Source organism: Botrytis porri, assembly GCF_014898465.1.
Source record: "Botrytis porri strain MUCL 3234 chromosome Unknown BPOR_004, whole genome shotgun sequence".
NCBI lineage: Eukaryota > Fungi > Ascomycota > Leotiomycetes > Helotiales > Sclerotiniaceae > Botrytis > Botrytis porri.
The window spans coordinates 1,496,451-1,509,103 of NW_024066078.1; the positions used below are offsets into that span (position 1 = coordinate 1,496,451).

Genomic DNA, 12,653 nt, shown 5'->3' on the forward strand with positions numbered 1-12,653 from the left:
CTTCGTTGTATGTAAAACAAAGGGATTTTCAATAAAGTCGGTATTTGTTGTCGATGGCTCAAAATTGTGCAGTCTGCTTAAGGAGAGAAGAAGTAATAATTAAGTAGGTAGGTAATTGTGAATATTTGACATAAGTTATGGGTATCTTTGAATGTATGTTCAATTGGTTCAATTGTACCGTATTGAGTACAAATTCAGTCTAGATGTCGCGAATAATTGAAGAACAAGCCAAGCAAGGATACCCTAACTACAATGCTGCTTCTTAATGCGAGGCTATTGCGAGGCTATTGACCAATGAATTCCAAGCGAGCCAGGTAAGCAGCAAGGCTACAGATATGAAAGTTAGAATTGCGTCAGTGGAACACTCGGCTCGCTCTGATGATGGATGATGGATGATGCAGGAAAAAGATGATGGAAAGGCACCACACATCAGCCAGAATAGAACACAAGTTATTCGAGTCAAAATTTCAAACTTTAATAAACCAGTGGGGGATTTCTGTATCTTTATATACTTTCGGCTATGGAGGAATCTTTTGATCTCCCGTCTAATCGAGAAATCAATGACTCAGCCCCTACTACTTGATCCGATAGGCTACCGTCATATGATGATATTCATCTAATATGATTTTGACATTTTGACTTCTTGTTCGCATTTCGTTTTTTTATGCGACAGCTAAAAAGTTATCACCATCATAAAATAATCTTGTGTTCGGCAATGTCTTGTATCCTTCCCACCATTGCACAAATACCCGTATCATACATTACAATCATGTACACAGCTTAACAAAAGCCCTCACTCTGACTTAATAGGACTTCAGATTTGATCTTGTTCCCATTCAAGAAATCCTTGCCCACTCTTTGTGGTTTTTCTTTCGATGATCTCCGTCACCACTTCCTTCACACCCTGTTTTCCTTCCGTTGCTTGAAGGAAGTGATTGACGACTTGGAACGCCGACTTTCCGCCTTGTCGCACAACCTTCTTAACTTCGCTTTCTCTTGGAACTCCAAATTGGAATGGATACTCATAATAATCCCGATCGCTTAGTAGTTTTATCCTTTGTGATCCTTCAACTTCAAAGAATGGGTTCGCAATTTTTTCCTCTGGGCTGATATCTTCCAAAGTTTTGGGTTTCCATTGAGGATTCTTATCTTTGCGAATAAGTAATGCATGTACGCCTTCCGTGAAATCATGATGACGCATAAATTTAGCGGCAATTTGGTATTCTCTTTGGAACGTCTCGGTAATCGACCAATCTTTGCCAATGCGCATTTGACGTAGTGCTACATGAACGCTCGTAGGTGATCTCTGGTGCAAGGTAGCAAGAGTCTTTTCAAGCCATGCTTGGAGTGGGTTTTCCAAGCCGGTTTTCTCCGCTTTAGCCTTCAAAATGTTAATCTCGGCCTTGATACTGGCAATGATTTCAGGAACGCTTGATTTACTGAAGTGGCGATCAATAGCCTTTCGCAATTCGCCACTAATAAGCATTGGTTCGTCATGAGGCAGTCCCGTGCAGTATTCCTCAATAGTGCTATTGATCAATTGTGCTCGCTGCGCCAAAGTTTCGAAATCCTTGAATCGTAATTCCGCCAAACGTTTCTCTAAAGCTGGTAAAGAAGTCGAATGAATGTAGTGTGTTGCGATTCCAGAATAAAATGCGTTGACGCCCTTCAATTTGTCACTAGTCAAGGCAAGGTATGTCCCAACAGACCCTGCCATCCTGGGTAGAAAGAATGAAGCTCCAACATCGGGGAAGAATCCAATTGTAGTTTCGGGCATAGCAAATAGCGTCCTTTCAGTGGCTATTCGAAATGGTGCGTGTATACTTAATCCAACCCCACCACCCATTGTAATACCGTCCATAAAAGCAACATAGGGTTTCTGATAAGTTGCAATAAGGTGATCGAGTTTGTATTCGAGAGCAAAGAAATCTGTTGATCGAGCTTGCCCTTCTTCGCCTTCTATATTGTCCTCGGCGAGCGCTACCACATCTCCACCAGCGCAGAAGGCCTCGGGTCCAGATCCTTTAATAATTATCACGTTTGCCATGTCTGATTTTGACCATTCTTGTAATCTCGGCACGATTTTTCGAATCATCGATCCATTGAGGGAATGTAACTTTTCGGGTCTGTTGAGCTCGATTGTCCTCACCCCATATAAAGAATTGAATAGAACATCTTCCTTCTCGTCACTTTCCAGCTCCTTGATGACTTCTGCCCGGGCGTATGAAGGGGTATCTGAGGCTGTCGCCATCTACGTTGAACATTAGCATTCACTTATAAACAATCAAAAAAGTGCCCCAAACCTGCGCTCTCCCCGCGAATGCAGGATTGATAACCTTAGCTCTCAAAGGCATAGTTGGAAACCTCGAGCCACAAGAGCGAACTGCCGCTCCAGCTCTACCGCCCAAATATGTTCCGAACATCAAGAAAGAAGGAATACACTGGACTTGAAATGATTGCGGAGAAAGATAAAGTTCTCAGAACCTCGGAAGTAAAGTCTCATCGGTTATTTTTGTCCCCGCGCAAAATCCAGCCGGGCAGATTTAAGGTTGTGCGCTAAGCTATTCTTGGAGCTCGCGACCGTGATGGGAATTTTTGGTGCCTGGAAACTTTGACGACGTACTTCGTAGATATTTGATTGAGTTGTTGATCAATTAATCTACTACATTAACATTTCAATCATGGCAGATGCAGCAAAGATACAGTAGGACTCCCATCCGTCTCTAAATTATGTCTTGCAAATACTGATTGCCTTCACAGAGAACTTCTCGCCAAGCCTCGCAATGAGCTCACGTACGTCCAGCACCTCCTTCCTAATCATCCCCCAAGCTTATCATACTAACCTTCATCAGCGAGTTCGAGGTTGCGCAAATCGAAGAGCATGAATTCACATCCGGTCCCCTCTCTCTTCTTCAAGCTGCTGTCCGTTCGCATGGACAGGTACTGATTTCCTGCCGTAACAATCGAAAATTACTTGCGCGCGTTAAGGCTTTCGATCGTCATTGCAATATGGTGTTGGAGAATGTTAAGGAGATGTGGACTGAGACTCCACGACTGAGCGGTGGTGGAAAGGGAAGACCAGTGAACAAGGATAGATTCATCAGTAAGATGTGAGTATTCTACACTTTTGTCACTTTGACCTCAGGCGGACGGTAAGATCAGGATCAAACGGGGAAATACAAAAGAGAGCAACGAAACAACCTACATGTCAGGCGATGGAGAGTATTGGGAGACTGACGCTAACATATATCGATTTTCTAGGTTCTTGAGAGGAGATTCCGTCATTCTAGTCCTCCTAAGCTGAACGGTCGACATTCGCAACTTACGATATATGGATGGATAGAAGAGGGGACCAGCTAAGGATCGATATCTGAATATTAGCAACACCGGATAGAATCTGTGGAGGAAACAAATGTAATAGCATAGGGCGTTGTCAATATCAACGCATACCAAATCAGCTTTTAGCTATGAATTCAAAAGACGCATGAGAAAGTTCATGCCAGATAGGGAACCGAATCTTATGGAGAATAGGAATGTTAGTCGAGGCGAAAACTCTCTTTAAATTTCAGATGGGTTATATTGCTGGTGACTTAATTTTGTGATGAGAATATCACGAGGAAGTTTTTTCAAGGTTAGTCTATTTGATTCTCTATTCTACTTGCTTTCCTCTATCAACATTATGATGAACAAATCACAGCTTTTTAACCCTTAACGGTATCTACATACCTTGAAGACCAAAAACAACAACTCTAATTTTTTCCTGAATGCTTTTGAAATCTTGCTACCCGTCACAAAACCATATGGCGCCAGAATCAAACTGACATTCTAAAGACCTACAGACCACTCTCAAGATTATAAGTTCCATAATACATGTGCAGTGATCGCTACATCACTAGCGAGGCAGAAACCTCTCCTTTGGCATTCTAAACAAACAGATACAGACGTTCGAGCTTTATTATTCACATACACTAAGCACTCCGTTGCTAACAAACAGTAAAGTTTTCTTCATTTCAAACCAATTCATAATCCGAATCTCCAAGCCCAGCAAGTCCCAAGAAGAATTCACTCAAACCCCATGCACCTGGATCCGGAACTTGTTCGAAGCCAGTACCGCCAATATACACAGTTCTTCCTAAACTAGCTTTCATTCCTTTTGTGCCCTCAGCGCCTTTCCTGGATGCTTCAGCTGCTTTCTTGATATCTCCCGTTTTCTTTAGTGTCTCAACAAATGGATATAAGGCATCTACTAAAGTGCGATCTCCAGGTTTCGCTGGTGTATATCTTGAGAGGGCTTCAGACGCAGAATGTAATGCCTTTGCCCAAACTTCTGGAGTTGCTTGTCCAGCAGAAGCATTTTCGCGAAGAGCAGCCAAAAGAGAGTTTAGGAAGATGGCATATAGAGCCCCAGAAGTGCCATCCATGGTATTTTCGACCACTTGAACAATTTTTGCAAGATCGACAACAGCATCACCGGATAGCTTCTCCTTCGAGATTGTTGATAACACGGCTGTAAAATTTGTTAGCTCGTAATGGATTCGCAAGATTGGCACACTTACATTCAGCTCCTCTCTTTAGACCAATACCGCAATCTCCATCCCCAACCACTGTGTCAAATCGAGTGACATCGGGTTCTGCTGCAATGATTCTCTCGAGTCCAGCGGTCAAAGCTGTCTTTGTTGCTTCTGGGTCTAATCTCAAACCACTGGGTTTAACCTCCTCTTCAGCACCAGCAGAGCCAGTTCTAGTTTCTGTAGATTTAGCCTCCCATGTTTCTTTTCTAATAGGAGCTGCCCATCCAGTGGCCTCAGTCGATGCGTCCAATAATTGTAACATACTGGGTCCACCGATGTTTGTGTTGACAACATTAAGAAGCGATATACTAAATCCAAGACCGTTCAAACTTGTCATATAAGTTCCGGCAAGGATTCTGACTGGCTTGATGTTATAGGACTTTTCGAGCTGACCTACGACTTCTGCCGTGATACCTCCCAGCTCTAGCACGCTAACACCACCAAGATTGTTGACTAGAAGAACGACTTCATTCGAGTTTACGTTCAAAAATGCTCGATCCTTGTCTTTCAAATCCAACAATTGTGTAAGCATTCTTTTGACAAGCTCGGGCAGATCAACCTTGGCCCTACCGCTACCAGGCTCATTGTGAATTCCCATTCCAATCTCGAGTTCCTCGTGAGCCAGGCTCTCCTCGGAATTTGGATTGGGAGGTGCTCGGCCGGGAACATGAACATGGTCTAGGGAAGCTCCCACACTGACGATATTGTCTGCTGTTAATTTTCCAACCTTATAGACGTTCTCCAAACTAGCACCCGTTGCTGCTAATGCTCCAGTGATCTTATGTACCAGTACTGTGCCTGCAATACCTCTTCTGCCAACTTTTCCAGCCTTCTCACGACCAACTCCCACATCGTCTCCAACTACCAACATCTCGACTTTCAAACCCGCAGCCTTCGCTTTCTCAACGGCCATACCGAAATTCAACACATCTCCTGTGTAATTCATGACCGTAACCAAGATTCCTTTCTCGGTATCAACTCTTGACATTACACATCTGCGAATTTGCTCGGCGCTCGGTGAGGCAAATATAGTACCTGCAACAGATGCTGCGAGCAATCCTTCCCCCACAAAGGCTCCGAAACTAGGCTCATGCCCACTACCTCCACCAGATATTATAGAGACTTGAGATTTGTGGCCTGGTCGTCTGTAGATGATTTTGTTTTCTTCGTCGAGAGCGACGGAGGGGTTTGTGAGGGTGAGAGCATGGAGAGCGGAGTTCACTAGAAGAGTGGGATCATGGATGAAATGTTTTGCTGCCATTGCTTATTATTGTAGTTGAGGATGGCAATTGAGGAGTGCTTGCCAGAAGTTGTTTGGATTGGAGCGGGATAGAAGAGGGAGTATAGAATAGCTATGAATTATGATGGAAAAGCTGTGAAGCACATGTAGGAAAGCTATCGAGTGAAGACTAAGCATATACAGCAGGAAACGGGAAGTAGAGATATAAGAAAAGCAAAGAAAAGCAAAGAATATCGTAGAGGGGCGAAAGAAGCTAGCCAAGACGGATTAAATATGCATATCTTTTCATCACACCACTGCAATCTTTAGATAAGTTGGCTCGTTGGACTCAAAGATCAACAATTGGAAGCGGGGCATTCGAGGAAATGCGGGGTAGAAAGTAAGGATCAGCGACAGGCACGTATCTTTCTCGTGGGGGACCCGAGCCGGCAAAACCGTGGGGGTTACCAAAATCTTTTTCCGAACCACTAAAGATCCTCAATTTCATAAGCTCTATTCAAGCTTCATCCACCACTGCCATCTCTTTTGACCTTATCGTTCCCGTTCACTCCGAGACAACAAACACACCGCAATGTCACAAATCTCACTCGTAGCCGTGCCAGGCCAACTTCTCGGTCCTAGTAGCGAACATCTCCCAGGTCCAGGCACACATATCCATTCCTCGAATCTTTACGCCTCGATCCTCGGACCCATCAAAACAGTAGCACCGCCCAAACCTAGCTATCCCCAGAAACGAGCCACGAAGATTACACCTGCGGCACCCGCACCTCTCTCTACTATCTCTATTGAAAGAGCTACGCTCACTGGAGACAAGGCGGAGATTTTACCTGAAGTAAATAGTACAGTTTTATGTCGCGTTACGAGAATTACTCCACGACAGGCAACAGTTGCGATATTAGTTGTGGGCGAAACAGTTTTGGAGGGCGAATGGCAGGGCTTGATTAGAGTGCAAGATGTGAGGGCTACGGAGAAGGATAAGGTCAAGATCTTTGAGAGTTTTAGACCAGGGGATATTGTGAGGGCTGTGGTGGTGAGTTTTCTTCATGGTTTGTGGAGTTCATTTAAGAGGACTATCTGCTAATGGTATAATGATGGCAGATTTCATTAGGTGATCAATCGAATTATTACCTCAGTACGGCGAAAAATGAGTTGGGAGTTATTATGGCGACGAGTGAGGCTGGTAATGCAATGTATCCGGTCAGTTGGAAGGAATATAAGGATCCGGAAACGGGAGCGAGTGAGAGTAGAAAAGTCGCGAAACCATTTTAGATGGTGGGAGAGGGGCAACAGGTCTTTTGACACCTGTTGTATGTATAAGCATAGCGTATGGCGTCGAGGCGTTCGTGGACATAAGGACATAATGATATACCAATTCACATAAGTTTATGAACTAGTATTTGCTATTCGCTGTATGGTGCTCATATTGTATCGGGCCAGGAAAATAGTACACAGGAACTTGCTAGGCAGTAAATAGGTGGGCGCAAAGAAGATATATATGTAGCTAGATTCACTTCCCATTTTTTGTTAGATTTTATTATTCATGTATATCCTCAAGTGAGATCAACATGAACGTTTCTATCATTATCTCTTGTGTAGTCCCTTACGCCCAGAATCTCATTGGACAGCCATAATCAAATGCACGTTGATTCAAGAGGAAGTCTACACCACAGGTTATCTCACGAATTTCATGTCGAACGAATTATCCGGATATTTCATACCGAAAATCTATATTCCGTGAACGACTTTATGTTTTCTTCTTTTGAGGAGTTGAGTTTTGTGCATATCCGACATCTGGAAAACTTACTTGCTATATCTGGATGTAGAGGCGCGGCAGGTTGCACTGTCGTATTTCTAGTCGTATTCATGTTTACATATCCGTGTTTTCATCTTCGTTCCTCAGTCTGGGGTCCTGCTATGTACATAATGGCTAGGGGGTGGTGCAGTGGTAACAGCCTCGGGGAGTCCGTTTTTAACAAAATCAGCTTGTGACTGGTTTTTCTGTTGAGCTCACGACCGCATTACTAGCAGATCGAGCGAGAATTTACGATTTTATTTTGTACTTCTTAGTGCGTAGGAGGGGTGCGAACTTTGAAGATCATACAGTCATAGGCTGAATTGTTGTTGGTTTAGAGGGGAAGGAAATGAATTGGGACGGAGATGGAGTGGTTTGGAGGGAGGCGAGGGAAGAGACGATGGGGTGATCGCGTATGTTGTTTTTGAGCTGTATGAGTGAAGTCTTTTGGCTTTTGGATTGAAGAGCTGTATGACAAGTAATTGTGTTATCATGATTGTAGATTCCCTTGTTTGGCAAAACGTCCCAAGTTTCCGAATGTGGCGTTTGCTGCCGAGTTAAAAATTCATGAGAATCGTCCGAAGGTGATGCGACATATAAAACGCCGATTATATCAACAAAGAAGAGTGGGCTAGATGAAGAAAAGACCATTACATTGAGATAGGCCTGTCAAGGAAGCACTTCATCTTGAAGTACATGAAGGAAGTGGAAGAAATTTAAAGGATTGGTAGATATGCAACAAAATTATTCCATGATGAAAAGTTCTGCTAGAGGGGAGGGTTTGTGCTCGTCGATCCATACCTTGCTTCCCCTGATTCATTGACCTATTCTACCTCTAAATTATCATCACATACAAGACGAAGTCTTCGGCCCAAAATAATCCCTTCGGCAAGTACTTTTTCGGACTGCGGTGCCCTGCATATCCATTGTCTCGAATACATCTAGATTTCCAAACCACTGTGTTTGTTAGGTTTCCGATGTGAGAGAATCGTTCTGACTTTATTTACGGATTGAAAAGAGAGGTCAGGACTTACTTGAGGTGGTTTAGCATTAGTAAGTTCTAAGGTGAAGAAAACGAGAAGAGTGCAGAGAATCAGACCGGTGTCAAAAGCGGCGGAACTTATGTAGTTCTCTTCACCAATTATCAGACTGTGTTCATGACAGAAACCCCTGATTCATATCACAACTCCTGAGCCCCCCAGATATAGCAGAGAGAAGACATACATAACCTTCCCACCATCCCCTCCACCATCCCCTCCACCTTCTCCTAATCCAATACTGGAACACGAATCCCACTAATCCCCAACACAAATACTTATATCCAGTAGCTGGAGGTATCAGCTGTAAACCTCCAAACATGACAGGGACAATGAGATATTTAAACAAAGAACGAGGGTTCGCTCGTCTTACAAAGTATGTCAAGATTGGAAGCAAAGCACCGATTAGGAAATAGCAGAGTGAAGGTTGATAGAGAGGTTCGGGGGAGGAAAAGATACGCGAGGGACCGATAACGCCCCAGATTATACTGGTGGTGAAGTATATTGAGGGTCCTGGACATGTATAGAAATCGTTTTGGGTGCGAGTACAGATTCTGAGATAGAGGTGTTGGGATTGTGTTTGTTATTTTGGGGGTTGGAGAAGAAGGAAGAGTATTGTAAGATGGAGCAAAATACCAACTCGAGAATATGAGAGATTACCCAATTCATTACGGCAATCTGAACGATTGAGGACCAGAAAGCAGCTACACACTCCGCGAAAAACATTGTTCTGGGTGTAACTTTGAAATAATGACCTAGTTTAAATCTTGTAGAAAGAACTAGGCTTGGGTCATTATTATGTAGCCTATAATACTTATTAACAATCAATTTTAATGGGATGCCGAATATGATTCTCACATCATACAATTCCCCAAAGGGAGATAGAAACTAATCATAAGCCTTGAATAGCATCAAAGCCACTGGACGACCAGGCAACATGTACCCAATGACAAACTCGGTAAAGACATTCAGTCCGATTTGGATATTGATCGTGGCGAATATGATACCAATAGGTAATGTCCAGATAACAGGAATAGCAACACAAACTATGAAAGCCCACCAAGGAAAATGTGTATCCCAGACGAAGATGACCACGAAAGGAAGTGCGAGTATGATGACTCCGAGAGTGATGTACCACCTGTGTGTGAGTTCATCAAAATTGTGGGATTTTGAAGTAAAATTGGGGAGGATAGCAATGATGAAAGAGCGAACTGCCAATCCGGTGCATCTTTATACTTCTTCGTGAGTTTCATGTGAATGTCATCATCTTGATCTCGAGCAAGTTTCCATTGTCTCGAAATGGTTTTGCCCTCGCATCTAGGTAGATTATTAACCTAATAGCTTCTCAAAATTCCCGCCTCGACTCGGGTTATCGATTAAAATTTAATAGACTCACAAAATTATATGAACAATAATACTACTAATAGCCGCAAAAGAGAATCCTACAGCAGCAAAGTTTAATCAACCCCATCAAAATTCCAGAAGCACATCAGAACAGATCCTACCGTAATTCAACGCAAACCCCCGTTGACAAAAACACCGGCGAGTATTTCCTGTACAAGCCCTCAATAAACCCATAGTTTGCAGTGAGAATTCGATTGACATTATATGGCTTCGCCATATTGTCATAGCTGTGCGAATCGCTGATGGAAAGATAATCCGCATATCACTTTCCTGTATTATGGACACCTAGTGAGCTGATGGCGAAGACAAAGAGACCGATCAGAGTATTAGCGATGGCATACCAGGGACTATGAGATACTGCAGATGCGATTTTATATCGCTTAAAAAGGAGTTTACGGTATCAATAGCGAATACAAATATCCACTCACAACAGTCCAACCAAACGTGATGTAAATTAATCCCAAGCCCGTCACCCCACCTAATAGTTGATTGACAACTGAGGTTTGCGGTGCAATCCAGCATGCAAATATACAGTATGATAGGCCTCGAAAGATCCAGCCAGGGAAGGAATACCATGTGAATGAACCTGGAGTATTGAATAAATATCTTCTATCTGCTGACTTCGACAGGAGATAAAAACATACCACTCATGATATACATAAACCATCTATATTTCGATATACTCCAACCATTTGTTTTTGCTGGGTCAGAGGGACTATGATTATGTAGACTACGATCCATATTCAGGGGGAAAAGTCAGCAAATATCCACAAATACAAATTCTTGTCCTCAAATAGTTATTTCTGCTTTTCTAACTTCTAATAACAAGGCATACTCTTACAAACCTCAAAGATCAGAAGAAAAACCATAACTCACGCATACGTCAACGCACAATCAACCAAAACACCTTGCCAAATTATCGCCGCAGGCCAAACCAACCACCTCCTACAAATACCCGCCAATCCAAACCCCAACGTTTGATTCGTAACCGCAAACAGGAGTTGAAATATCCATCTATTCAAGAATAAACATATCAGCCCTCCAATTCCCCATCCTCATTTGTCGATCTCATATGTTCCAACCCTTCAAAATAATCCACCCAACCCATTGGAACATGAAAGTAAAGGGAAAAAAGATATCCAAACCTCTGCCCATAAAACACCTGTCGCGCAATAAGTATATCAGTAGCATATGTCGACGCACCCGCATACCCCGCATTCGCCATCACAACCACAATCGCATGTTCCTTCATATTCCACTTCCCCTCTTTCAACTGAAAATTCCACATTCGAGCTCCGCAATCGGGGAGGCGAATCTTCCAGCTCCAGTCTGGCACGACGAGATCCCAGGCTTTGCCTAGGGGCCAGGTGACCAGTTGTACGCACTGTTCGGGATTCGCATCGGTATACTTACTTTTTGTTCACTGTAATGGGAATCCGGGGTTTCGATTAATGGAGAGAGGGGAAGTGATTAGGTGGTAAGAGAGGTTCTGTGAGGAATCCAAGCGGAAAAACTCACAACTCTAGTAATAGCAATACTCGGACTCCTCAAACTAAACAGACAATTCACTCCCCCTCCCACCGTCGTAAGCGCTGACCAAATACACCATGCTCTAGTCGTGTTACATGGAAGAGATTCCTCGTCTATCTTAATGCTTTGGCATTACATTTCACCTTTGATTTTAAACTCTAACATGCACTTCATGACCAAAATTTTGATTTTTTTCTTTCAAACCTATTTCTTTTAAGCTTAAGCATGGAGATAGAAATTTGAATAGATACCTACCTGTATTACGCACCGTGGCGCGAACTTGTGGATACGGCGAGTTCAAGGAAATATCAATAGGTATTTCCAAATCTTTCTCAGGATCGATATCTAGGGAAATAGACGTACGGGATGGGATTGATCAGATGAGGAATGAATCAGGAAGATTGGGATCAAGCGAGCGACGAGACGAGGAAAGAATAAGGGGAACCGGGAAACTAGTCGTGGCTGAGTGGGATTCTTGATCGTGAGATGACCCCTCATTTGGTGTCCAGCGTTCATCTACTTCATTTTCTAACTTTGAAATCTTGGCTTTCAAGCGTTTGCGTAAGAAACGAAAATGGCATACTGTCTATTCCAGCGCGAACATGAAAGGGGGCTCATAAATTCACGGTCTGCAAGATTCAACATGATGGAATTGTGTATTTTACTGTGTATCAACACTCCCAAACCAGGATTCCGTAGCACATGTCACGCAGCTACGAGAGAGAATGCAGGCCTTGACCAATATGTTCATGATGTTCTCCAAGCTGAGCTTGGCTTGCTATCCACTCTACTGTGAGCAGGGTACCATATCTGCATTTAACATCTGATTCAGTATATTGTCTTGGAGAAGGTATAACGTCACTAGAGTGGATGGAAGTTGTGCGATTTTTGTTATTGGAGAGTGCGCCATGAAGATCTTTACAGCCGAAATTATGAGACAGTGTGACGCGTTTGTTTTGAGAGAATTGCGTCGCTTGTTCGACGCATGATCACACCGGAGTAATGAGTGTTACTCCTGCACGTCATTTGTTATCAGATGGAAGTGCATGATCTCGGGAATCGAAGGATATGTATTTAGC

The 12,653-nt window shown here is 43.2% G+C and overlaps 5 protein-coding genes across 5 annotated transcripts; 2 read left to right on the top strand and 3 right to left on the bottom strand.

Annotated features, from left to right (window-relative positions):
• Nucleotides 1–814: 814 nt before the first annotated feature.
• On the bottom strand, nucleotides 815–2,423 carry EAF01_003397 (uncharacterized protein; the record flags this gene model as incomplete). The annotated part of the gene is made up of 2 exons (XM_038911651.1): nucleotides 815–2,251; nucleotides 2,304–2,423. 2 exons carry the CDS (start codon nucleotides 2,421–2,423, stop codon nucleotides 815–817), a joined length of 1,557 nt encoding a protein of 518 aa, XP_038772886.1.
• A 258-nt stretch (nucleotides 2,424–2,681) lies between these two features.
• EAF01_003398 (uncharacterized protein) lies at nucleotides 2,682–3,304 on the top strand (the record flags this gene model as incomplete). Its single annotated transcript, XM_038911652.1, has 4 exons — nucleotides 2,682–2,704; nucleotides 2,761–2,793; nucleotides 2,853–3,110; nucleotides 3,262–3,304. 4 exons carry the CDS (start codon nucleotides 2,682–2,684, stop codon nucleotides 3,302–3,304), a joined length of 357 nt encoding a protein of 118 aa, XP_038772887.1.
• A 558-nt stretch (nucleotides 3,305–3,862) lies between these two features.
• EAF01_003399 (uncharacterized protein) lies at nucleotides 3,863–6,168 on the bottom strand. The gene is made up of 2 exons (XM_038911653.1): nucleotides 4,557–6,168; nucleotides 3,863–4,507 (listed from the first exon to the last, which is right to left on the bottom strand). Exons 1-2 carry the CDS (start codon nucleotides 5,830–5,832, stop codon nucleotides 4,011–4,013), a joined length of 1,773 nt encoding a protein of 590 aa, XP_038772888.1. The 5' UTR covers nucleotides 5,833–6,168; the 3' UTR covers nucleotides 3,863–4,010.
• Nucleotides 6,169–6,382: 214 nt separating this feature from the next.
• Nucleotides 6,383–7,080, top strand: EAF01_003400 (uncharacterized protein; the record flags this gene model as incomplete). Its single annotated transcript, XM_038911654.1, has 2 exons — nucleotides 6,383–6,841; nucleotides 6,910–7,080. The coding sequence occupies 2 exons, from the start codon at nucleotides 6,383–6,385 to the stop codon at nucleotides 7,078–7,080; spliced, it is 630 nt and encodes a 209-aa protein (XP_038772889.1).
• A 3,226-nt stretch (nucleotides 7,081–10,306) lies between these two features.
• EAF01_003401 (uncharacterized protein) lies at nucleotides 10,307–12,155 on the bottom strand (the record flags this gene model as incomplete). The annotated part of the gene is given in 9 exon segments (XM_038911655.1): nucleotides 10,307–10,391; nucleotides 10,441–10,630; nucleotides 10,689–10,759; nucleotides 10,927–11,058; nucleotides 11,190–11,452; nucleotides 11,563–11,687; nucleotides 11,830–11,919; nucleotides 11,934–12,090; nucleotides 12,108–12,155. 9 exon segments carry the CDS (start codon nucleotides 12,153–12,155, stop codon nucleotides 10,307–10,309), a joined length of 1,161 nt encoding a protein of 386 aa, XP_038772890.1.
• Nucleotides 12,156–12,653: the final 498 nt, after the last annotated feature.

What these genes read in the sequence shown, in the direction of transcription:
- EAF01_003399 (XM_038911653.1), bottom strand. Translation starts at nt 5,832, where the DNA reads ATGGCAGCAAAACATTTCATCCATGATCCCACTCTTCTAGTGAACTCC. An exon ending in TCTAAAGAGAGGAGCTGAAT is followed by an intron (nt 4,508 to 4,556) that starts GTAAGTGTGCCA and finishes CAAATTTTACAG; the next exon opens with CCGTGTTATCAACAATCTCG.